This window comes from Oryctolagus cuniculus, chromosome 1 (assembly GCF_964237555.1).
Source record: "Oryctolagus cuniculus chromosome 1, mOryCun1.1, whole genome shotgun sequence".
NCBI classification, from domain to species: Eukaryota; Metazoa; Chordata; class Mammalia; order Lagomorpha; family Leporidae; genus Oryctolagus; species Oryctolagus cuniculus.
The window spans coordinates 181,734,991-181,758,997 of NC_091432.1; the positions used below are offsets into that span (position 1 = coordinate 181,734,991).

At 39.3% G+C, this 24,007-nt stretch overlaps 1 protein-coding gene and 1 long non-coding RNA gene across 9 annotated transcripts in view; one reads left to right on the plus strand and one right to left on the minus strand.

Annotated features, from left to right (window-relative positions):
* Window positions 1-24,007, plus strand: part of ADAMTSL1 (ADAMTS like 1) — a 1,062,044-nt gene that overhangs the window by 963,649 nt on the left and 74,388 nt on the right. For all 6 annotated transcript variants that reach the window (XM_008254434.4, XM_008254437.4, XM_008254438.4 and 3 more), the window contains one exon: window positions 22,496-22,624. In XM_008254434.4, coding sequence (XP_008252656.3) covers window positions 22,496-22,624 — 129 coding nt within the window. The remainder of the gene's footprint in view (window positions 1-22,495; window positions 22,625-24,007) is intronic.
* LOC103347684 (uncharacterized) overlaps window positions 1-24,007 on the minus strand; it is a 71,343-nt gene that overhangs the window by 40,336 nt on the left and 7,000 nt on the right. The gene's annotated exons all lie outside the window — the stretch shown is intronic.

Consider the following 24,007-nt stretch of genomic DNA (forward strand, 5'->3'; position numbering starts at 1 on the left):
GCTGGGCACCCTTGTTGGGGGAGAGGGAGAAATAAATGTGCTTCTCCACTGGATTATGTGGGTACCCTGCCCCCGACTAGTGCTCCAGGCCAGATTCAAAGTCTGTGTGGTTTGCAGGATTCTCCCTTATGCAATATCCCCAGAGGCACGGTCTGCTGCAGTCTGCTCTCACCTCACTCTCAGAAGCTGGCATCTCCTCTAGCCCCTAGCTGTGGGAGTCATGGGTGGTATGCATCTGCTTTTCCACAGTACCCCCTGGAATCCTTTTTCTTTCTGTGGAATTTCCACTGCAACCTTCTCTTCAGCACTCCTCTGGTAATACACTTCCTTGGCTTTTCTTCTGCTATTGCCCCCTAGTCCAAGTCAGCACATCTTTCACTATTCATCCACCTTGCAATCCTCTTATATGTTTACTTTGTAACCTGCAACTTTGCTGAATTGGTTTATCAATTCTAATAGATTTTTGGTGAAGTGTTTAGACTTATACCTGTAAAATATCATATCCTCTGCAAACATGGATAATTTAACTTCTTCTTTTCCAATTTTGATGCCCTTTCTTTCTCATCCCTAATTGCTCTTGCTAAAACTTCCAGAGATATATTGAATAAGAGTGGCCAAAGTGGATATCCTTGCCTTGGTCCAGATCTGAGGGGAAATGCTTTCAGAGTTTTATATTCAGTATGATACTGTCTGTTGGTTTGTTATATATAGCCTTTATGATTTTTAGGAATGTTCCTTTTGTATAAATTCTGGAGGGATCTTATAATGAAAGGCTGTTGAATCATCAAATGCTTTGTCTGCATGACCATATGGTTGGGGGCAGCCAAATTTGTCTTCCTCAGCACCAAGAACAAGACCTTGGCTTCCACATTCACCAGGATGACTAACACCAAACTCTCTATCGATCAAAGATACACACCAATGGAAACCTTTATTCATCTCAAAGCCACACTTCTATCTCTATGAACTTAGCAGACTAGACCACTGGTTACTTACACAGCTGACATCGATTAAAACAAATCAAGCAAGGTAACATGACACCTCCAAAAGAATACCATAATCCTCTAGAATTAGATCCTGAGCTGGAGGAAATATATGAAATGACAGTTACAGAATTCAAAATAATTATTGTAAGGAAAATCAGTGAGATGCAAGAGAATGCAGATAGATTAAAGAAATGAGGATACCAATCAATGACATGAATGAAAATAATACTAAGGAGACAGAACTCATTAAAAGAACCAAATAGGAATTTTGTGGATGAAATCTTCAATCAATGAAATAAAAAAATACAATCAAGAGCTTTAATAGCAGAATAAACCAAGTGTAAGAATAAATTTCTGACCTCAAGGACAAGAATTTTGAAGTAACCCAACCAGACAAAAAGAGAAATTGATTTAAAAGAATGAAGAAAGTCTATGCAAAATATGAGATATTATTATATGACTAAATATTCATATTATAAATATTTCTGAAGGAGAAAGAAAAGAAAAAGGTGATGAGAACCTGCTTAAATAAAATAATAGCTGAAACTTTCCCAGGTCTTAAAAAAAGAGACATGGACATCCATATTCAAGAAGCTCAATGAATCTCAATCATACTCAACTAAAAAAGATCTTCTCCAAGGTATATTGCCATAAAATCATCGCAATTTAAGGAGAGAACCCTAGAGACAGTAGGAGAAAAGCATCAAGTTACATATAACGGGAAACCAATTAGATTAACATCAAACTTTTCAGTGGAAACCCTGAAGGCCAGAAGCTAGTGGGATGATATGTTCAAGTTCTTGAAAGAAAGAAAAAAAAACTTCCAAGCAAGAATATTAGATACAGTGAAATTATCCTTTAAAAATGAAGGAGAAATATTTTCTAGATAAGCAAAAGCTGAGAGAATTCATTATCACAAGACCAGCCTTATAAGAAATTCTGAGGGTATCCTGCATTAGAAGTAAATATAAAACATGCATCACCACCAAATTCACTAACAAAGCAGGGAGAATAATTATCCATTCAACAAAGTGACAGGTCTTAGTTCTGATCTATCAATAATTCTTATCAATACCAACATTGAGTATAAATGAACTAAACTCACCAACCATAAGACCTAGGTTGGCTGAATGGATAAAAAATCATAACCCACTATATACTTCCTACAAGAAACTCACTTCACAAAGACACACACAGACTGAAAGTGAAGGGCTGGAAAAAGATATACCAGGCAAATGGATACAAAAAGCAAGCGGGAGTAACTATCCTGATATCATATAAAGAGGTCTTACATCAAAAATTATAAAAATAGATATATTTGGATAAAAGGTTCAATTCAGCAAGAAGAAATAGCAATAATAAATATATGTGCACCCAACACAAGACCATCTAGGAATATACAGCAAATACTATTAGACCAAAAAGGAGAGATAGACTAATACAATAATAGTGGGTGATTTCAACACCCCACTGTCATCAATAGAGAGGTCATCTAGATAAAAAAGCAATAAAAATACTACTCAGAGTTGAAACATACTATCAAGCAAATGGACCTAACAGATATTTACAGGACATTCCACCAAACGACTATAGAATATACATTCTTCTCAACAGCACATGGAACATTGTCTAGGATAGGCCACAAATCAAATTTCAGCAAATTTAAAAAGATTGAAATCATATCATGCATGCATCCTCTTAGGCCATAAAAGAATAAAATTAGAAATCAACAAGATCAATAGATCACCATAGTATCAATTAGCTCTGTTGTTTCTTTGTTGATTTTCTGTCTGGTTGATCTATCTATTGATAAATGTAGGGTGTTGAAGTCCCCCATTACTATTGTATTGGAGTCTATGTCTCCCTTTAGATCTGTTAACAAATCTTTTAAATAGGCAAGTGCCCTATAAATGGGTGTATATACATTTATTATAGTCACATCTTCCTGTTGTATTGATCCCTTAATCATTACATAATGTCCTTTCTGTCTCTTTTAATAGTTTTTGGTTTAAGTCTATTTTGTCTGATATTAGGATGACTACCCCTGCCCTTTTTTTCTTTCCATTAGCATGGAATATCTCTTTCCATCCTTTTGCTTTCAGTCCGTGGGTATCTTTGTTGATGAGGTGTGTTTCTTATAGGCAGAAAATAGATGGGCCCTGTTTTTAGTCCATTCAGCCAGTCTGTATCTTTTAACTAGAAAGTTAAGTCCATTTATATTCAAGGTAACTATCAATAAGCAACTACGTGGCCCTGCCATTTTTCCTTAAATATTCCTGTCTTTTAATTCAGATTTCCTTTGTATTTTTACTGGGGGATTTTCTGTCTTCACATTCTTTCATGATGATGGCTCTCTTTCTGTGTTTCTGTAGGTAGCACATCCTTAAGCATATTTTGTAAGGCTGGATGAATGCTGACAAATTCTTCCAGTTTCTGTTTGTTATGGAATATCTTTATTTCACCTTCATTAATAAATGAGAGCTTTGCAGGGTACAATATTCTGGGTTGATAGTTTTTTTGTTTGTTTGTTTGTTTTGTATCTTAAGATTTGTACTATATCTTGCCATTGTCTTCTAGCCTGTAGGGTTTCTGATGAGAAGTCAGCTGTGAATCTAATTAGAGATTCTCTTAAAGTAATCTGGCATTTCTCTCATATACATTTTAGAATTTTTTCTTTATGCTTTACTGTGGAAACTTTGACTACAATGTGTTGTAGTGAACATCTTCTCTGGTCATGTCTGTTAGGAGTTCTGTGTGCTGGCTGCACTTGGACATTTCTTTCTCCAAATTGGGGAAGTTTTCTGTAATTATTTCATTAAATAGGCCTTCTAGTCCCTTGAACATCTTCAGGCATCTCTAAGACCCATATGTTGTGTCATAGTATCCTATAGATCTCTAACACTGTTTTTAAGTTTAAGTTTTCTAATCTCTTCTTTTTTCTTTTCTTTTTTCTTTTTTTTTTTTTTTTTTTTTTTTGGTCTCACTGTAAAATTTCCAGAGATTGGTCCTCTAGCTCAGATATCCTTTCTTCTGCCTCACCAACTCTGTTGTTAAGGCTCTCCACTATATATTTTTTGATCAATTGAATACTTCATTTCTAATATTTCATTTTTATTTCTCTTTAAAAATCTCAATTTCATGAGAAAAACATTTCATATCATATATGGTTTCCTTGAGTTTGTGGATTTGCTTCTGATTGCTTTTGAATAATCCTATGATTGATTTTTGAATTTCATTTCTGGAATTTTCTCAATCTATTCATCTTCACATTCTGATATTGAAATGCTATGCTCCTTTGGTGGGATATCATAATGTCTTCCTTATTCTTCTTTCTTGAATTTTTGCATTAATTTCTAGTCATTTCTAGAATATTGAGGTGTTTTTTCCTCTGACTCTTATCTTTAAGCTATTCTTCTGTAGCTTAGTGGAATGTCTACACTTTGAGTGAATACCAAGAGGTGTATGGTGGGTGTGGCCAGGGAACTCTGTTCAGTGCTCCAGGATGGGGTGAGTATCCAAGATAACATCCAAGTTGGGCATGGTAGCTTTCCTCTGGTAACTGAATGGATAGGAATGGTCACCTCTGTTGGTGCAACCACCCACTTTTCCTCCAGGCTAAGGAATGCCCAGGTTAGCCCCCACTGTGTTCAACACTCATCTGCACCACCATATGAGCCACACATATGATCTATGCAGTCCTCCCTGTGAGCATGGTTCCCTCTGCTATGAGCTGCTCTGGGCAACCAAGGAGCTTGAGAATGTGCAGCAGCACTCAGTGATTGCCCAGAACCCTAGCTACACTCTGCCTGCTCTCATGCAGTCAGTGTTTTCTTTTTTTTTTTTTTTTTTTTTGACAGGCAGAGTGGACAGTGAGAGAGAGAGACAGAGAGAAAGGTCTTCCTTTGCTGTTGGTTCACCCTCCAATGGCCGCCGCGGCCTGCGCGCTGCGGCCGGCGCACCGCGCTGATCCGATGGCAGGAGCCAGGAGCCAGGTGCTTTTCCTGGTCTCCCATGGGGTGCAGGGCCCAAGCACTCGGGCCATCCTCCACTGCACTCCCTGGCCACAGCAGAGGGCTGGCCTGGAAGAGGGGCAACCGGGACAGAATCCGGCGCCCCAACCGGGACTAGAACCCGGTGTGCCGGCGCCGTTAGGCGGAGGATTAGCCTAGTGAGCCGCGGCGCCGGCCGCAGTCAGTGTTTTCTCAGTCTCAGCATCATCCAGCGCTCTCAGGGTCAAGGAATGCAACTGAGGTCACTCTATTCCACTAGCGGGTCCTATCCACAGGGAGAATGAGATGTTCCCAGAGCCAGTGTCCTTGTATGTTCCCACCCACTGGATTGAGTCCAGTTATCCCAACCAGATTCAATGTCCGTGGGGAATGCGAATTTTCTCTCTGATAAGACCTCTGGGTCACAGGCACACTCTATACCCACCAGCCACATTCCAGCTTGCTTCACATCTGTGCTGGGTGCATAGGAGAATCCTGCAGGCAGCACTTCCCTTCCATAGGTACGGCTCTGCCTCCCTACCTGTTGCTGAGTGGGTGCCGCAGGTACAGTGGAGACTGTCCCCAGCAGTTGCTCTTGAACTGCTGGGGTTGCACCTCCTGAGTGGGTAGAGAGTGACCCCAATAGTTGCTGGGTGTACACACAAAAGATGGAGCTGCTGCTACCTGCTAATGTCCAAAAATGGTGCCATCCCTCCCACTGCTGGCTGCAGGTCACTGTTGTAGGGCACAGAAGGAGAGAGTGACGCTCCATTCTCCCCCATCTCCCCAGGTGAGCAGTCACCCCAGTGCCTTGAGGGATCCAGGCCAGATTCAAAAATGGTACAGTTCATTATGCTCTCCCTCTTGTTGTATCAACAGCGGTTCAGGCCCCTGCAGACCCATCTCACCTGGTTTGCTAGGACAGGTACTTTTTCCCGTGGATCCAAGCTGCTGGGTTTTTTGTTGTTTTGTTGCTCTTTGCTCCATGTCTGCAACTTCTGCCCGGGTACAGGCTGTTTCTACTGCTTTCACAGGACCTCCTCCTACAATTTCTCTAGCAGTTTTACCCTGGGAGTGGGCTTTCTTCACTTTTTTTTTATATTAATTTTGATTAGCCTAAATCATACCACCCTGTTGCTATTCCATCATCTTCTCTTTTAAGAGTTCCTGTCTTAAAGTCTATCTTCTCTGATACTAGGAAAGCTACTTCTGCTCAAATTTGCTTCAAGGTAGCATGGATATCCTTTCCATCCTTCCACTTTCAGTCTTTGTGTATTTTTGTTGGTGAGGCGTGTTTCTTGTAGACAGCAAATGGATAGGTCTTGTTTTTTTAATCCATTCAGCCAGTCCATATCTTTTCATTGGAGAATTTAGGCCGATGACATTCAAGGTTATTCTTGATAAATAATGACTCGGTCCTGCCAGTTTTCCATAAATATTCCTATTGTTTGCTTTGGATTTCCTTTGTACTTTTACTGGGAAATTTTCTGCCTTCACATGCTTCATGATGACTTTCTGAGCTTCTGTGTGTAGCACATCCTTAAGTATAATTTGTAAGGCTGGAAAAGTGATGACAACTTCTTTCAATTTCTGTGTGTTTCAAGAGGTCTTTATTTCAACTTCATTCACAAATGAGAGCTTTTCTGGGTACAATATTCTGGGTTGACAGGTTTCTTTTCTTTTGGAACTTGGACTGTGTCTCTCCTTTCTCTACTCGCCTACAGGTTTCTGATGAGAAATCAGATTTCAGTCTAATTGGGTGACTTTTGAAGCCAATCTGGAATTTCTCTTGTGTCATTTTAGGATAATTTCTTTATGTTTTACTTTGAATGTTTGACTATAATGTATCATGGTGTAGATTGTTGATTTTCTCCTCTGAAGGCTTTGATCTTTGTAATGTCTTCTATGGATTACTGACGTATCTGCTCCCTCAGTGGATATCCAGTGGTGTGTGTTTGATGGAGCCAGGGAGCTCAGCCAGTGTTCAAGGGTGGGGCAAGAGTCCAGAGTGATGCCCAAGTTGAGCATGATAGATCTCCTCTATCATCAGCAGAGGGAGGGTATGATCATTGTGGCTGGCATTTTCATAATCTCAGCCCCTCTCTCCCAAGGTAAACCAGCTGCCCAGTAGGAGCCCCCATTTCCTGCACTCCCTACCTACTCAGGCACATGGGCTGCACAAAGGATCTGCGTGCTCCTCAGTGTGAGCACCCACCACTCTGCAGGGACCCACCCAAGCACTCAGGGAAATCTAAGCCTCTGAAACAAGACTCAGAGATTGCTCAAAGACCCATCCATACCTATAGCATATCCACAGTACAGGGCACAGATATCCCGCAATCACAAGGATCAGAGGATCTGCTCTCAGCCCTGCCAGTCTCCATGTCCATGGAGACAGCCATGGTACTCCTGAAGCTAGCTGCTTAGTTCTCTACTATGTCAGTATGAGTTCAGTGCCTTCATAGAGTGAGAGAAGGGGAGCTATGTGCTATCACTTATTTTTTATTTTCATGGTTAAATAACATTCTATCATATGGATAGACCACATTTTATTCTGATGGATAGATATTTAGGTTATCTCCATTTTTTGCTACTATGAATAATACAGCTATCAATATTCATATGCAAGTTTGCAAGTTTTGTGTAGACATAGACTTCATTTCTTTAGATATATATATACCTAAAAGTAAAACTGCTGTTAGGTAACACATGTTTATTAAAAAGTTAAATATAAATCTAACTATGCTGCCCCATTTTACATTTCTGCATGTTTTCCCGCATTCTCACCAGTACTTGTAATTGTCTACTGTTTTTATTATAGCCATCCTCATGGTTATGAAGAGGTATTTCATTGTGATTTTAACTTCCATTACCATAATGATGTTGAGCATCTTTTCTTGTCCTTATTAGTCCTTTACACATCTTTGCTGATGCAGAAAATATATTTGACCTATTTCTATATAAATATATATAAATATAAATATATTTGTGAGTAGTTTTTTCTGTTGCCATCACAAATCACCACATACTTAAAGGCTTGGAACAATGCAAATATGTTACCCTATGGTCTATGGACCAGGAGTCTGATATAGTCTAACCAGGCTAAAATCAAGGCGTTGAGGAGCTACTTTTCTTTCTGAAAACTGTTGGAGAGAATCCTTTTCCTGTTCATTCAGTAGCTGGCAGAATTTGGCTCCATATAGCCTAAGACTGTGGTACCTGTTTTCTTGTTGAATATAAACTGAGTGCCATTCCCAGCTTCTAGAAGCTACTACATTCCTTGGATCTTGGACCCTTCCTTTACCCTCAAAGCCAATAGTAGTGAATTTAATCTATCTCATATGGCACATTCTAACACATTCTTCTGTTTTCCTTTTCTGATTTTAAGAGTTCCTGAGATGAACCAGGATAATTTCCCTATCTTAAATACAGTGAATGAGCAACCTTCATGCCAGTTGCATCTTGAATTTTTACTTTTGCCATGTCACAGGCTCCAAGGATTAAGACATGGACATTGTTGGTAGGTCAGTATTCTGCCCACCATACCCTGTCTTAAAGACACAACTCAGTTTTATCTGACTGTTGCAAAAAAAAAAAAATTTACTCTTTCTAGACCTTCCAATTTTTCCAGAGAAGCCAAACCAAAAAAAAATTTTAAGGAACATATCCTTTTTTTATTCTCCCCTATTTTTAACAGAAGCCAACTAATTCATTTTCAAGAATTTTATTTATTTTCATCTCCTGGAAATGCAGAGCAACAGAGAAAGACTGAATGAAACAGAAAAATCTACTCTCCACTGATTCATTCCCCAAATGCCCACAATGGCCAAGGCTGGACCAGGCTAAAGCCAGGATCAGAGAACTCCATCTGGGTCTCCCTCTGGGTTGCAAGGGCCCAAGCACTTGAACCATCATCTGCTGCCTCCCAGGATGCATTACCAAAAAGCTTGATTGGAAGTAGAGTAACGAGATCAAACCGGGATGAAGGCATCCCAAGCACAGATTAACCCATTGAGCTACAATGTCTGCCCTAATTCAGATTTTCAAAAATTATTTTTGGACCAGATATGTTGTGCTCTGAACATAGCCTATAGGCTACTAGTACTATCCAGTTGAATCTTCCATTTTCTGTATCTCTGCTCATGCATCATACCTCATTGCCCATAAATAGTCTTACTCAAACTCTATGATAATTTATTTGATTATATTATACAATTTAAAACCATGTAGTAGTTTGGGTGGAAGAGAAACATTTATATTTTTACTATCACTGAAGATGAACCACCTATTATAATAATAGAATAAATAAGATTTGAGGGAAAGTATTTGCCACATTACCAAATTTAAAAGCAGATTCAGAAATATAAAACTATTTCATTATTGTAAACAGAGAAGACTTAAATAGATCCACTCTTAGGTCTGTTTTTAGACCCAAGAGTTCTTATGACTCTTGCATACAAATGAAGTACAGTGATCCCCACCCACAACTGTCAGCTATTAATTCCTGTTAACTGGAATCCTACAATTAGAGTTGATTTATTTTACCTTTTGGAGAAGAGAAGACTCGGTAACAAAGAAGCACAACTTTTACAATGAAGTCTTGGAAAAATAACAACGAGAGGTCAAGTTCCCAATGGAATGGCAAAGATAAACTGTGCAGGGCAGAGTTGACAGAAAGGGCATTGCCAACTCAGGAGGCAAAACATGGAAGTAGAAGAGACCTGGACAGAAAGATAGCAGGATAACAAGGAGTTAACAGTTCCTTAACTATAAAATGTTAAGGTTATTTGGAAAGAAAACCAGACTAAGAAAAAAAATCATGCACATTAATATGACTATTATCTGTAACAAAGCAACTCTTGTTGGAATTGCTAGGTAGCAGGATACTAAAAAGTTTCTAGCCAGCAAGGCATAATAACTTGACATTAATAGTCAGTATCCATGATTACTAATGTCAGGAATATAACATGTTGATGGTGTTTATGAAGACTTTCATAAGTTCACACTTTAAACTTTAACTCATGAGTCTTACATTCTTCCACTGGGAATTCTCATTTCAGGGATATTTCTGAAATTTAATTTCAGTGTCCATTGTGAAAGGCCTATGATAATTACAGTGTAAGTTGGGGCTAGTATCTCTTAAGAGATTTCTTTGCCATACTCCTCATTGTAACAGGTTATCTATTGATTGAATTAGGATTGAATAAAATTTGCTTAGTTTTAGGTATTGAAAATTTGTGAGGTATCTAACGCCACATTGAAGTACACTCAGTATTTCTGTATCATCAGTGTTGCTGTGTAGTCAGTATTGCTGGATATTAAGTATTTTAGTTACTGGGAATCACAGTCTTCCTTAACTTTTCTCTTGAGTTGAGATTTGGGTCTGCTGTGGATGTCACAGCTGTTTTCTTGAACAGTTGAGTCACCATGGAGTCAGCCTGGCAAATGTTATTTCCTAGCTTCTCTGATTCTTTTTGAAGTCTCCAATCAGACCAATCTACCACCTGACTTTTAAGTTATTTTTCATCTGCCCAGGTATTGATACCGTTTGGGGTTGAAATCGTAATTTGAATCCTTCTTCTAATTAAAACTTGCAGAATTCTTCAAAACAGAATCACTTTAGTTTCTTCTCACATATTTGTTCCCTTTCATCTTATCTATGTTCTTCCTCCTCCTTTTCGGTAAGATTTACCTTTCTGTGTTTTTCTTTAGTTTGTCAGAAAGTCTCAGCATTCCTCCTCTTCATGTGTCTTCACTGTGTTATAACAGTGACAATGCTGGTGATAGCTGTCATTTCTTCACACCTCATGCTGTACTGAAACATTGTTCTAACAGTCATTCGTTTGCTTACTCTTACCAGAAACCATAGATGTAAAAGCTAATACACAAAGAGATTAAATACATTCCCTGAAATCACTTAGCTCATAAGTGATGGAGTCTAGATACTTGACATACAAGCTGCCTCTTCTTACATCTGAGCTTGATGTGGCATCATTAGCTCATCATGCATGTTTGCTGCTCAGTCCTGATGAATGAAATCCAAAACTGTATCTAAACAATACTCTAGTAAGGCTCTGCCAGTCACTAGATTTGGCTTCAGAATTTCAAATCTGTTTTCCTATGCATAGGTCCTTTCGGACTCAGATTTATTGATGTGTCCTTCTTGGAGCTATCAGTAATCTACAGACCTGCTTCCCTCAGTCCTCTGTGCTTCTACCATTGCTCAAATTCAGTCATCTCTAACAAGTCTCTCTTTTCAGGGCAGGCATTTGGCAGAGGTTTGACTGCCTGCACCCCATAACAAAGTGCCTGGGTTTGAGTCCTGGCTGCTCTTCCAATTCCATCTTCCCATTAATTCATACTCTGGGAGGCAGCAGGTAATAGCTCAAGTACTTGGATTCCTATCACCTATGAGGGAGACTCAAATTTAGTTCCACGATCATGGCTTCAACCAGCCCAGCCCTGGATTAGCCAACATTTGACTAGTGAACCAATAGATGGAATATCTGTGTGTGTGTCTGTGTGTGTGTGTTTATCTGCCTTTCAAATTTGAAAAACAAAGCTCTCTTTTCCTTGAGAAGGAATGCAAACATGTGTTTCTAAACCTAGACTGCTTCTAGCTAAACAGGGAGAATCTGAACTCTAAAGTGCACTTCAATTTTGATGGTTAAGAATAGGAGAATTATGAAATGCATGAAGTTTGTATACTCTAAATAAAAGGTTTCTGGGGAAAAAACAATAGGGTAAAATCCCTTTCAAATGACCTTGACTAATAATATCATAAGAATTGGAAAAAGACCTATTTGAATCATTTATTCAATAAGTCAACAAATGTTAATGTTCATTTAGCCTGGATTAATTAGCACCTGATAGTTGCTATAATAAATGTATGAATGTATGATGTCTAAAATATGATAGTTTATATCTCACATAAAGTCCAAAACAAAGAATGCACAAGACAGTGTTCATAGTTTGTGCCAAAACGTGGCATACTTTACTTCTGTCCATAGTCGACATGTGAGAACTCAGTCCTATGCCTGAGTTTGGACCCATACCTAACTGTAGGGACACTGGGAAGTAATCTAGATACGTTCCCAGGAAGAAGAGGAAAAAGCTGTGTGAGTAGCTACTCAGTGTCTGATGTGGCTTCTGAAATGAAAGGCATTGTAACATTGCAGTTTCCATTGGCAAAAACTGGTATTCAGCCCTGAGAAAATGTTATTACTCTGTGCTTTTGTCTTCACTCAAAAAGCAAACCTTCCATCTCCTCTGACTCCTCTCTCAATCACTTTCATATCAGGCCAAAGATATAGTTCAAGCACATATATTCAGACTTTTCTCATTGGATTTTGATCTAACTTAGTCACACATGAGGGAGAGGCCTGAAACAGAGCCCAGTTATGCGCAGAAATGTGTTTCTGACTGTTAGTTCCTGGGTTGAATCCTCTGTCCCTTCCTCTATCTCCACAGTGCTTATCCTTTGGGATAGAATGTGCTTTATTTGGCGAACACCAGTTTTAAAGCATCACAAAGTCGTATACATCTTTCCTGATGGTCTTCACATCCTTAGATGCCAACAAGCAAGTTGTACCTATGCCTCAGCTTCACCCTTTGTATGGGGACTTCCTTGTGTATTCATGAGGCTTTGTTTCCTGATTACTTATTACTTCCAGCAAGAACCATAATCCAGAGGTTAAGGAATATGATGCTATCTGAAAGATCCAAGCAGAATTCTGGACCTGACTCTTGGAAGGACCTGATGCCTCATGCACTGAAAAGCCCATGAGAGCTTTTCAGGCAAGGAAAGCCAAGACACCATGGCAAAAAAAAAAAGTGGCCTACGTAAAGGACCTTGGTGGGTGAGACCCTAGCAGAAAGAAGTGGTCATCAAAGATTGAGGTTCTTTTCTCTAAAGCGAGGAGAGAATTTCCACTTTGCTTATGGCCTTGTCTAAATACTGACAGAGTTTGTAGATTCAAAGGACTTCCACAGCCTTGGCAGCTCATTTCAAGAGCCTCAGGGTGATCACTGGTATCATACATAAGAGTATTAATTGTTAAATTAACAATAAGAGTCACTGTGCACTAACTTCCCTTGCAGGACCTCTGTCCTCAAAGAGTTGTATTATAATTATGTCTAAGTGCTCACAAAAGATGTTCTTGGATGCTCATTTAAAGTTAATTAAGTTTCTAAAAATGAAATTAATTTCAAGATGCAATGACTTTTAACCATCCTTGTCTCAACTGTTGAACAGTATTTTTAGTTTTTTTTTTTTTTTTGGTGTTTGACTTTTTTCTGTGCAGATTGTTGAACTCTTTACTTAGTAAAGAATTGGTCTTCTGTGTATAAAGTCAATCGAAAATGGATCTTAGTGGAAAATGGGATTGGGAATGGGAGAATGAGGAGGAGGAGCAGTGGGAGAGTAGGCAGGAGGGTGGGTATGGTGGGAAGAATCACTATATTCCTAAAGTTGTACTTAGGAAATGCAGAAAGTCTGAATTCCTTAAATAAAAAGTTTCTTTGGGGGGGGGGGATTATTTTTAATTCCATATAAAACAAAAAAAAAAAATAAAAGCCTGCCTTTATTTTAATTTCCTCATTTTTCTTAATTTATACAGATTTAAAAACTTGACATAATTTCCCTCTGAGTATAGCTGTCATTCAATTATAGAATAAATAAATTTACAGATTAAATGAAAGAGTGATCTGTAAACCCTATCAGTTTCCATCAATTAATGCTCATTTCCTCTGTGGGCTGAGCTAACTTGCTAAAACTCAATGGCTGCTCTCAACGTGTACATAGCACCAGCTGCCGAGGAGCAGTTCATGCTGCAGATGGCGCTGTGTTAATGACCTAGCTTTCTCTGCACTCTTTTCTATTTTTGCCTATACAGGTAGCCTATGGAGCACAATGTGCCATGACCCTTTTTTTCAACATTGTCTTAGCACAAACATAATTTATCAATTCACTCCTTCTCTGCATCCATATTCTCCTTTTTTTAAGATTGATTTATTTAAAGTCAATTACACAGAGAGAGAGGGCGTCCATCTGCTGGTTCACCCCCCAAATGACCGCAACAGCCAGAGCTCAGCCAATCCGAAGCCAGGAGCCAGGAGCTTCCTCCAGGTCTCCCTCATGGGTGCAGGGGCCCAAGGACTTAGGCCATCTTCTTCTGCTTTCCCAGGCCATAGCAGAGAGCTGGAGGAAGGTGGAGCAGCAGGGACTTAACCAGAGCCCATAAGGGATGCCAGCACTGCAGGCAGTGGTTGCACCTACTACATCACAGCACCAGCCCATATTCTTAGTAATTTCTAGAACTGAACTAGTACTAATTATGTGACTTTAATCACACATGCAAACATAGACACATCAGGTGACAGTTCTTACAGAGCTGTACTCAAGTATTAGATGATCAAGTGACCTGTAATAGACTTAACTGATCACTAAAATAAGAGCTTCAACTAGAAAAATTCTAATAGCAAACTAGTAATGTCTCAAAGGAAGTCACTTTCCAGGAAACAGAAAAAGAAAAAACAGTAAAAAAGAAACTAAGAGCAATGTATTGAAATTAAGCCTAGCTACATATCAGAATCACCTAGAAACTTGTTAAAGATTACTTCTCTGCCCTCCTACACACAAACACACTTGAGATCAGATTTAATAGATTTATAGTAGAACAAAAATAAGCCATAAGCATTTTTCTAATAGATGCCATAGTGTCAATTGACTAAGATACTTTATTTTCTTAAAAATTTCTTCACCACAAATACTTGGGTAACAGTGCTTTTCCTTAACAGTGAATCATAAAGGTAATAAGAACACAAAAGAAGTAGCTTATGTTAACAACACCACCTCTACTGATAGCAGAAAGGGCCATTACTTTTCAGCAAAAGCTTGATATAATTAATTAAGGGCTGGATTTAATTCTGTGACATTTGAATTTTATAGCTATGCACTTGCAGCTATAAAAAGCCACCTTTATTATTAAAATTCCTATAGGAAAAATAACTTGGTAACTGTGAGTCTAAAACTCTGTAGTCCCTAACCTCATTTTCCCCATCGGTGCAGTTGTTTTTATGACACAGTGAGGCAACTCTTGTATAAGAGCAGGACAGGTTATGCTTTAACAAGTGCCCTGGGGATCCTGAGGCAGCCAGACTGCAGACAAGGATTTGGCACCCCTGTACCAAGCACTGGACTTCAGGGCAAAGATCTGTGGTCCAGTTCAGCCCTATTACTTGCTAGCTCTGTGCCCTTGTATAAACATGGACCATTTCTGAGTCTATGTCCTTTGCCATATAAAAGATAGTAATATTTACCTGCTTCCTCTCATGGTTGCTATAAAAATAAAAATGCATGGAACACTATTGTAGTGTAGCATGGTGCCAGCATCCCATATGGGCATTGGTTTGAATCCAACTGCTCCAGTTCCCATCTAGCTCCCTGCTCATGTGCCTGGGAAAACAGCAGAAGATGGCCCAAGCACTTAGGCCTTTGCACCTATGTGGCAGACCCAGATGAAGCTCCAAGCTCTTGACTTCAGCCTGACCTAGCCAGGGCTGTTGTAGCCATTTGAGAGAGTGAACCAGCAGAAAGCACTCTTGCTCGCTCACTCGCTCTCTCTCTCCTCTCATTCTCTCATTATCTCATTCTCTTTATATGTCTGCCTTTCAAGTAAATAAATCTTTTTTAAAAAATACAGCATATAATATGTACCATGTTTTCATTTAAAATATATTTATTTGAGGACCTGCCATATCCCAGGACTTGATAGGAAAAAAGAAAAGAATAAGAGAGATGTCTTCCCTGCTCTTATGGAGATGACGTGGTAAGATGTAGCGCAGCTGGGTATAAACTCCTCACAAGTCTGTATGATAGATTCCAACAGTTTCAGTGCTTATGAAAATGTTAAGCTGGTGATGAGATATGTAATGCGCAGCAGGGGAGCAAGGGATAAGTGGCAGGTTAACAAAGGCCTCACAACATGTTTTCGTACAGAGGAAGGTAGCCATGTGAAATGCCATAGCTGGGGGATGTCGAGGACAGGAAACAGCTGGAGCAGAGATGCCACTGTGTTGGAGGAAAGAAGAAAGGCCAGTGTGCTGGAGCATAGTGATTGTTGGGGAGAGAGAGGGTGGACTCAATGTAGTAGGAGAGGTAGACTGCAGGTAGACTTACAATGTAGGGAATAGTTGGTTGTGAAAGGGAACTTGCAGTTGTGTTTAAAATGCACTGAAAATTTTAATGCACAAAATTTCTATGCTCTGATTAATGTTTGAGAAAGGTCACTATGGCTTTCACAGGAAGAGACTGTAGTGAGAGAAGAATGGAAGCAAGGAGACCCAAGTACTGTTGGGTTACACTCTAATCCAACGAGACATGATGAGAGCATTAGACTATAAGAACAGAGATGCTGGTTAGGTTTAGGATAGATCTGCAGTCAGAACTGGGTAGCTTCTTAAAGGTAGTGGAGGTAAGGTGAGTATGCCAGTATTTATTCAGTGCCATTCCAACTGCTTTCTCCTGTAATTGCCATGCATTTTATCACACCCACAAGTCATTGTATTACTAAATCTCTCATCTTCACATCAAGTTGTAAACAATCTCAAGTGTATGGGATATAGCTTAAGAAATGAGAAAGGCCCTAAACAGTCAAAATAGAGAAACCTGTGCACATACTCAGAGATGAGCTCCTGAGAATCTTGTTGAAATTTTCATCCTTAAACACAGTTCTTTTTCTAAAAATAAGTATTTACTTATTTACTTATTTGAAAGTCAGAATTATCAGAGAGAGAGAGAGAGAGAGAGCGCGAGCGAGCTATATCTGGGGCCGGCGCCATGGCGCAATAGGTTAATCCTCCGCCTGTGGCGCCGGCATCCCGTATGGGCACTGGTTCTAGTCCCGGCCACTCCTCTTCCAATCCAGCTCTCTGCTAGTGGCCTGGGAAAGCAGTAGAAGATGGCCCAAGCCCTTGGGTCCCTGCACCCACATGGGAGACCTGGAAGAAGCTCCTGGCTCCTGGCTTCGGATCGGCACAGCTCTGGCCGTTGCAGCCATCTGGGGAGTGAACCATCACATGGAAGACCTTTCTCTGTCTCTCCCTCTGTCTATAACTCTACCTCTCAAATAAATAAAAATCTTTAAAAAAATTAAAAAGAGCTATATCCTCCATCCTCCAAACACAGCTCTAAGCAAGCTTAATTACTTATGCCTAGAAGGCAATTAAAATGAAAAAGAAAAAAAGGCAGCTTCTAATAAGAGGCTGTATGACAGTGTGAGCAGGAATAAAAAAATACACAGATAAAGGAGGTAGATGACTGCAGAACTGTTTTCCACAGTTAATGAAGGCAGAAAAGAGTGAATTCCATGATAGAATGTCTTGTCTATAAAATGGCTACAAGAAAATTCAATCCATTTGACTCTGGGCTTCAGGTATATGAAAATGATCTCATTCAGAGTGGTATTTCCCCAAGATACTCAATAAACTAACCTTTTCATTGTATTTTGTGGTGATGTGCATGAAATGCTGACAAAGGCCCACTACAGTGTGATATACCCAGAACTTCTACGAAGGTGGAGTGGATGGTATAAATTTCCCTATTCATCCTGGTTAATACAACTGAAATTTTTGCTTATTATATGTAAAACAGAAGGTTAAAAACTAGACAAAAGAAAGAAAACTGGCTAACAGTTTTGGAAACTGAGAAACAATACAATTATGGAACTCCTTGGGAATTTTTTTTTTTTTTTTTGCCTCATAAATCCCAAACTTGGAGCTGAAATAATTGAATACAAGAAATGCCAGTGAGTACCAAAAGAGAAAAAGAGCAAGCCCCAACTAAAAGTCTGCTCCAGGAAAAGGATCAGGAAAGACGCAGCGTAGGAGTACAAAAAACTTTTAGAAAATACCATTCTGCTATAGCTAAACTCTGCCTGCACCAGTAAAAGCTGAGAAGGGAGCCTACACTTGTCCCCTAGACAGAATGAGGTGTGCCAAACCCACGTGGAATGCTGTCCAGAGAAGGTGAGGATTTTCATCCCCACCAGAGAGTAGCTCAGAGACCTCATGAGGATTCTCAAGTTGCCTTTCACCCTAAACTACCCTCCTTCCCCTCCCCAGTGGAGTGGTCATAGAGAAGGCCTGCTGGAGAATCAGGAATGTTACCAGCTTCTAGCACTAACGAGATTCCTTCTACAGTGTTGTCAGTAGAGATCATGGAGGGAGCCAGAACTCCCAACCCTGCCCATCCGGAATTAGGGCTGCCAACCCCAATAATGGAAGCTGAGTGGGGAACCCGAACTTCTACTGACACTGGGGATTAACAGAGGTAGCATCTTGCTGTTCCCATAGCATGACTTCAAATAAAGCCAGCTAAAATAGGAGCTATAAATAAGATCCCAGGTCTTATAATATAATGCAAAAATCCAGGTTTCCATTGAAAGTCACTCATCACCCAAAACTTAGTTTTATCACTCTTATTTACCATAATCCTAGAAGTCCTATCTAGTGGAATAATGGAAGAAAAGAAAATAAGAGACAAACATTAAAATAGAATAAATGAAAATTGTCCCTATTCACAGGTCAAATGTTTATCTACATAAAAATCCCAGGGAATCAAAAAAATTCTGAATCTAATGTAAGTTTAGCAAAGACACAAGTGATACAAAAAGCAATTATATTTCTGTATACCAGGAGTGAACACTGAAGTTAAAAATAAAATGTCATTTACCATCCCTCAAAATAAAACCAAAGTAGTTAGGTATAAATCTAACAAAATATAACAGGACTTGTATCCTTGAAACTACAAAACTCTGATGAAAGAAGGAAGATTGACATACAGTGTTCGTGGAATGGACAACTCAACACAGTGAAATGTTAATTCTTCCTCTCTTTGGTATGCAGGTTTAATGTAATTCCTATCAAAATCCTAGCAAGATTTTATAGATGCAGACAAGATTATTCTAAAATATATTAGAACAATTTCAAAAGCTGATGAACTGCTGAGTTTATTTTGAGTTTATTATATTTCAAACAAATTTTGAAATCCATATGACAGGGTTTTTAAAAGTTCACGAGAATGTGTTTTTAAAAACAGATTTCAAACGTTTTTCAACCAAAATTTCTTGTAATTATTTGTTCCATGAATTTTGGAAATTCCCTGGATTTATGAAAAGCCAAAGGAAGTAAATTAGCAAAGAAGAATAAGTCAGGAGAAATAAGCCTACCCAGATTAAAAGTTAATTATGTAGCTGTAGTAATTAAGATTGTATGGTATTGGTTGAGGAAGGACACGTATAGATTAGTGGAACAGGAGAGAGAGCCCAGTTGTAAAGCCACACAATTAATCCAATTTTTTCCCCCAAAGAAACCTTTTATTTAATGGGTACAAATTTCATAAGTACAACTTTAGGAATATAGTGATTGTTCCCACCATACCTGCCCTCCCACCGCACCTCCTCCTCTCTCTCCTATTCCCAGTCCCATTCTCCATTAAGATTCGTTTTCAGTTAACTATGCACAGAAAACCAACTCTGTACTAAGTAGATTTCAACAATTTGTGTGCACACACACACACACACAACTGAGAACAAGTTTTAGTTAATTCTTATAATACAACTCATTGAGGACAGGGGTCCTGCATGGGAAGTAAGTGCACTGTGAGTCCTCTTGTTAATTTAACAATTAACACTCTTATGTATAGTATTAGTAATCACCCAAGGCTCTTTACATGATCTGCCAAGGCTATGGAAGCCTTTTGAATCACGAACTCCATTAGTACTTAGACAAGACCATAAGCAAAGTGGAAATTCTCTCCTCCCTTCAGAGAAAAGTACTTCCTTCTTTGATGGTTACTTCTTTATGCAGGGCTCTCACTCACAGAGATCCTTTAAGTAGGACATTTTTTGCCACAGTGTCTTAGCTTTCCATGCCTAAAATGTTCTCATGGGCTTTACAGCCAGACCAGAATGCCTTAAGGTCTGATTCTGAGGTCAGATTGCTATTTAAAGCAATTGTCATTCTATGAGTCTGCTATTTGGACTGCTTCCCATATCCAACTATTTTTTACAAAGGTATAAAGGATGGGGCTGGCATCGTGGTGTGGCAGGTTAGACTACCACCTGCAATGCCAACATCCCATATCATCACTGGTCTTAGTCCCACCTGTTCTAATTCCAGTACAGCTCCCTGCTAATGCACCTGGGAAAGTATTGGAAGATGGCCCAAGTCTTTGTGCCACTACACCCATGTGGGACACCCAGATAAAGTTCCTGATTCCTGGCTTCAGCCTGACCCAGCCCTTGCCATTGCAGCCATCTGGGCAGTGAACTAACAGATGGAAGATCTCTTTCTATCTCTTCTTTTCTCTCTCTAATTCAGAATTCCAAACAAACAAATCCTTTTAAAAAAAAAAAGTGCAAAGGCAATTCAGTATAGGAATGAGCCCCTGTCATTCAATGATGATAAAACAATCGGAAATCCATAGATAGAAAACTTTTGACATAGTCCCATACCTTATACAAAAAGTAATTCAAAATGTACCACCAAGTTACATGTAAAATGTAAAACTATAAAGTTTTTAGAACAAAGCATAAGAAAACATTTACAGAATCTAGAACTAGGTGAATAGGTCTTTGACTTGATATCTAAAGTATGATCCATAAAAAGAAAAATTGGTAAATTGTACTTGATCAAAATACAATCTTTCATAGGACAAACTTTTAAATTATGAAAAGAAAAACTATAGATGAGGATATCGTATTTGCAAACTGCATATCTGACAGGATTAATATCTAGAATAAAAATAACCCTCAAAATTCAACAGTGAAAAAACAATCTGGAGTAAGCATTTGACATAGCTGTTCAGACATTCCCGTACCTGGACCAGTTCCCAAATCCTGTTGCTGGTTCCAGCTTTCTGATAATGCAGACCCTGGAAGGCAGTAGGTGATAGCACAAGTGGTTGGATCCCTGCCATCCACATGGGAGATATGGATTGGGTTCCTAACCCCCCAGCTTCAGCTTGACCCAGAGAAACCGCAGCATTCCTACACTGCTTGTGGGAATGTGAAATGCTGTGGCCACTCTGGAAAACAGCTTGATACTTTCTAAAAAGAAAAAAAAAAACTAAATATGCAATTGACATATGACCTAGGAAGACCCAGAAATTTTACACCTGGGCATTTATCCCAAAGAAATAAAGACTTATACTCGTACAGAAACCTGCACTGAAATGTTCGTAGCAGCTTCTTTTGTAATAGTTAAAACTTGGAAACAACCTTGATGTCCTTTCAACTGGTAAATGGCTAACCATCTATACCATGGAACACTACTCAGCAATAAAAAGAATTGACTGTTGATATGTGTAATCATACTACCCTGTGAGACCTAGAAGAACAGCCAGAGAAATTTTCTGGATGGAAAAAGCAATCAGATAAAAGAATCATACATACTATATGATTCCATTTATTTAAAATTCTTGAAATGATAAAATTATAAAGATTGGGACCATGTTAACAGTTGCTAAAGGGTTAAGAAGGGTTTGGGGGCAACATGAATGATATCTATAGCAATGGAAATGTTTTGTAGCTTCACACTATGAGCATCAATGTGGGAGCCATATATACTGTACTGTTTTGTAAGATGTTACCATTAGGGAAAAACTTGGTATGGATACAAGGGTCTGCTCTCTAATTTTTCTTATAAATGCTGTAAATCCCTGGATATTTCGAAGTAAAAAGTTGTTTTAAAAAACATAAATAAATAAGGTCTTGAGGCCAGCTTTCTGAAACAGCAAGTTAAACCCCTGCTTATGACACCTGGCATCCCATGCTGGAGCACCAGTTCGAGTCCCAGCTATTCCACTTCCTATCCAGCTCCTTGCTAATATACGTAGGAAGGTGGTGGGAGATGGTCAAAGTGTTTGGGTCCCTGCCACTCATGTGGAAGACAAGGACAGAGTTCCAGGTTCCTGGCTTCAGCCTGGCCTGTTAGAGCCATTTGGGGAGTGAATGAACAGATAAAAGAAAAACTTCCTCTTCTTTTCCCACTTCTTCTCCCTCTCTCTTTCCCTCCCTCCCTCTCTACCTGTAGATAAATTAATGTCTTTAAAAAAGATAAGGTCTTAAAATCTAATGTATTATGCAAGATATACAGGTATTAAAACATTACATGTATGCTGACAAAGATGTATCATTTTTATGTCAAAAATTAATGTAGAATCATTTGTTAATTTGGTGATTAAAATGCATAAATAATCCCAACTTCTACACCATGCTCTATCTTCAGACTCATCAACCCTTGTTCTTTTTCTGACAACTCTGTGGTTGGTCAATAGCAGGAGGCCATGAAGGTGGTTTTATATTGTGCAGTTAGAACTCCTTCAAGTGAAAAAATAATAGGGAAAAAAAAACAAGTAAGCCAGCTGTTCATGGTTGGTTATGGAGCCCTTGTTTCAAGGGAATGGCCTAAAGCCACAGACATTGTCCAGTAACATCTTGCATTCTTCCTCATCTTCAGGAAAGCCACTCGTGAAAACATCACGCATGACTGTGATCAACACGGAGAAGCCTGCAGTCACAGTTGATGTAGGAGGCACCATCAAAACAGTGCAAGGAGTGAACGTGACAATTAACTGCCAAGTTGCAGGTATCATTTATGCACTTGTTCTTTCAAATATTAATAGGGGATACAAAGTTCTAGGTTGAGGAGCACAAAGGCAAATTAGACACAAATTCTGCTGCCAGAGATTCTGTCCTAGTAGGAAAGTTGGAGTATAAACCTGAAACACTCTAAAAGTGAGAAGCGCCGCAGAAGTTTAGAAGAGAAAAGATTAATTCTAAGATAAGTGATAAGAGAAGTTTTATGATTTTTAATTTCATATTTTAATTGGCAAATCATAATTGTATCCATTTATGGATATAATGCTTTGGAATACATATAGAGTATTGAATGATTAAATCAAGCAGATTAACATGGCCTTCATTTCACTTCTCTATCACTCAAGGTCAGATTTTGGCATTGTTGTTTTATCTCAGCCATCTATACTGATAGAATGTGAACATGAAAGGATGGGGTTAAAATAGTTCGAAGCAGATGAGAATATGGAAAAAATCATGGCAGGAGAAAGGTCTTGATGCTGTACTGGGAACCCTGTGAACTTTAGTCTTGATAGAGCACCAAGTACAGAAATGAAGTAGGTTGTGACTGGACCGTAATAGACCTTGAATTCCTGCCAAGTTCAGACAAAGGTAGGTAGAGTGAGCCTAAAGAGCTATGCTTCTAGAAGAGTAAGCCATAGCAGTGCAATAAAAATGGATTGAAAAAGAGAAATACTGAGATAAGCAGGGCAGTAAGAAACCATGATACTACTTTAGGAGAGAGGCATTGGGAGACTGACCTCAGAGCAGTGAGAGTAGAAAGGCAAGGGGCAGATGAGTGTGAGAAATGGCAGAGGTAAATCCAAGAGGAACCTGGAGCCCATTCAAATCAGAAGTAGATGGGAGTCATTAGAACAGATAGCAGGTGCAGTTTGAAATTGTAGGATAGACCATCTTTGTTGGCCTCACACGTTCCATGGCCAACAGGGACCAGGAGGTCAGGGGGGAAGCTAGGAATGGACGGTAGGGGGTGATAGTATTAAATGTCCTCAAATAGCCCATGAAAAATGTGTTTTATGAAGATATTATGTGTAGATTTCAAAATTTTTTCACCAAAAATTAATTTATCTTTTAATTTCATTTTTCCATGAACTTTCTGAACTACCCTCATATGCTGTTTATAAAGATATTTACATTCAATTAAAAAACAAAACACTGGCTGGCACCGCAGCTCACTAGGCTAATCCTCAGCCTTGCGGCGCCGGCACACTGGGTTCTAGTCCCGGTCAGGGCGCTGGTTCTGTCCCGGTTGCTCCTCTTCCAGTCCAGCTCTCTGCTGTGGCCCAGGAAGGCAGTGGAGGATGGCCCAAGTCCTTGGGCCCTGCACCCATATGGGAGACCAGGAGAAGGCGCCTGGCTCCTGGCTTGGGAT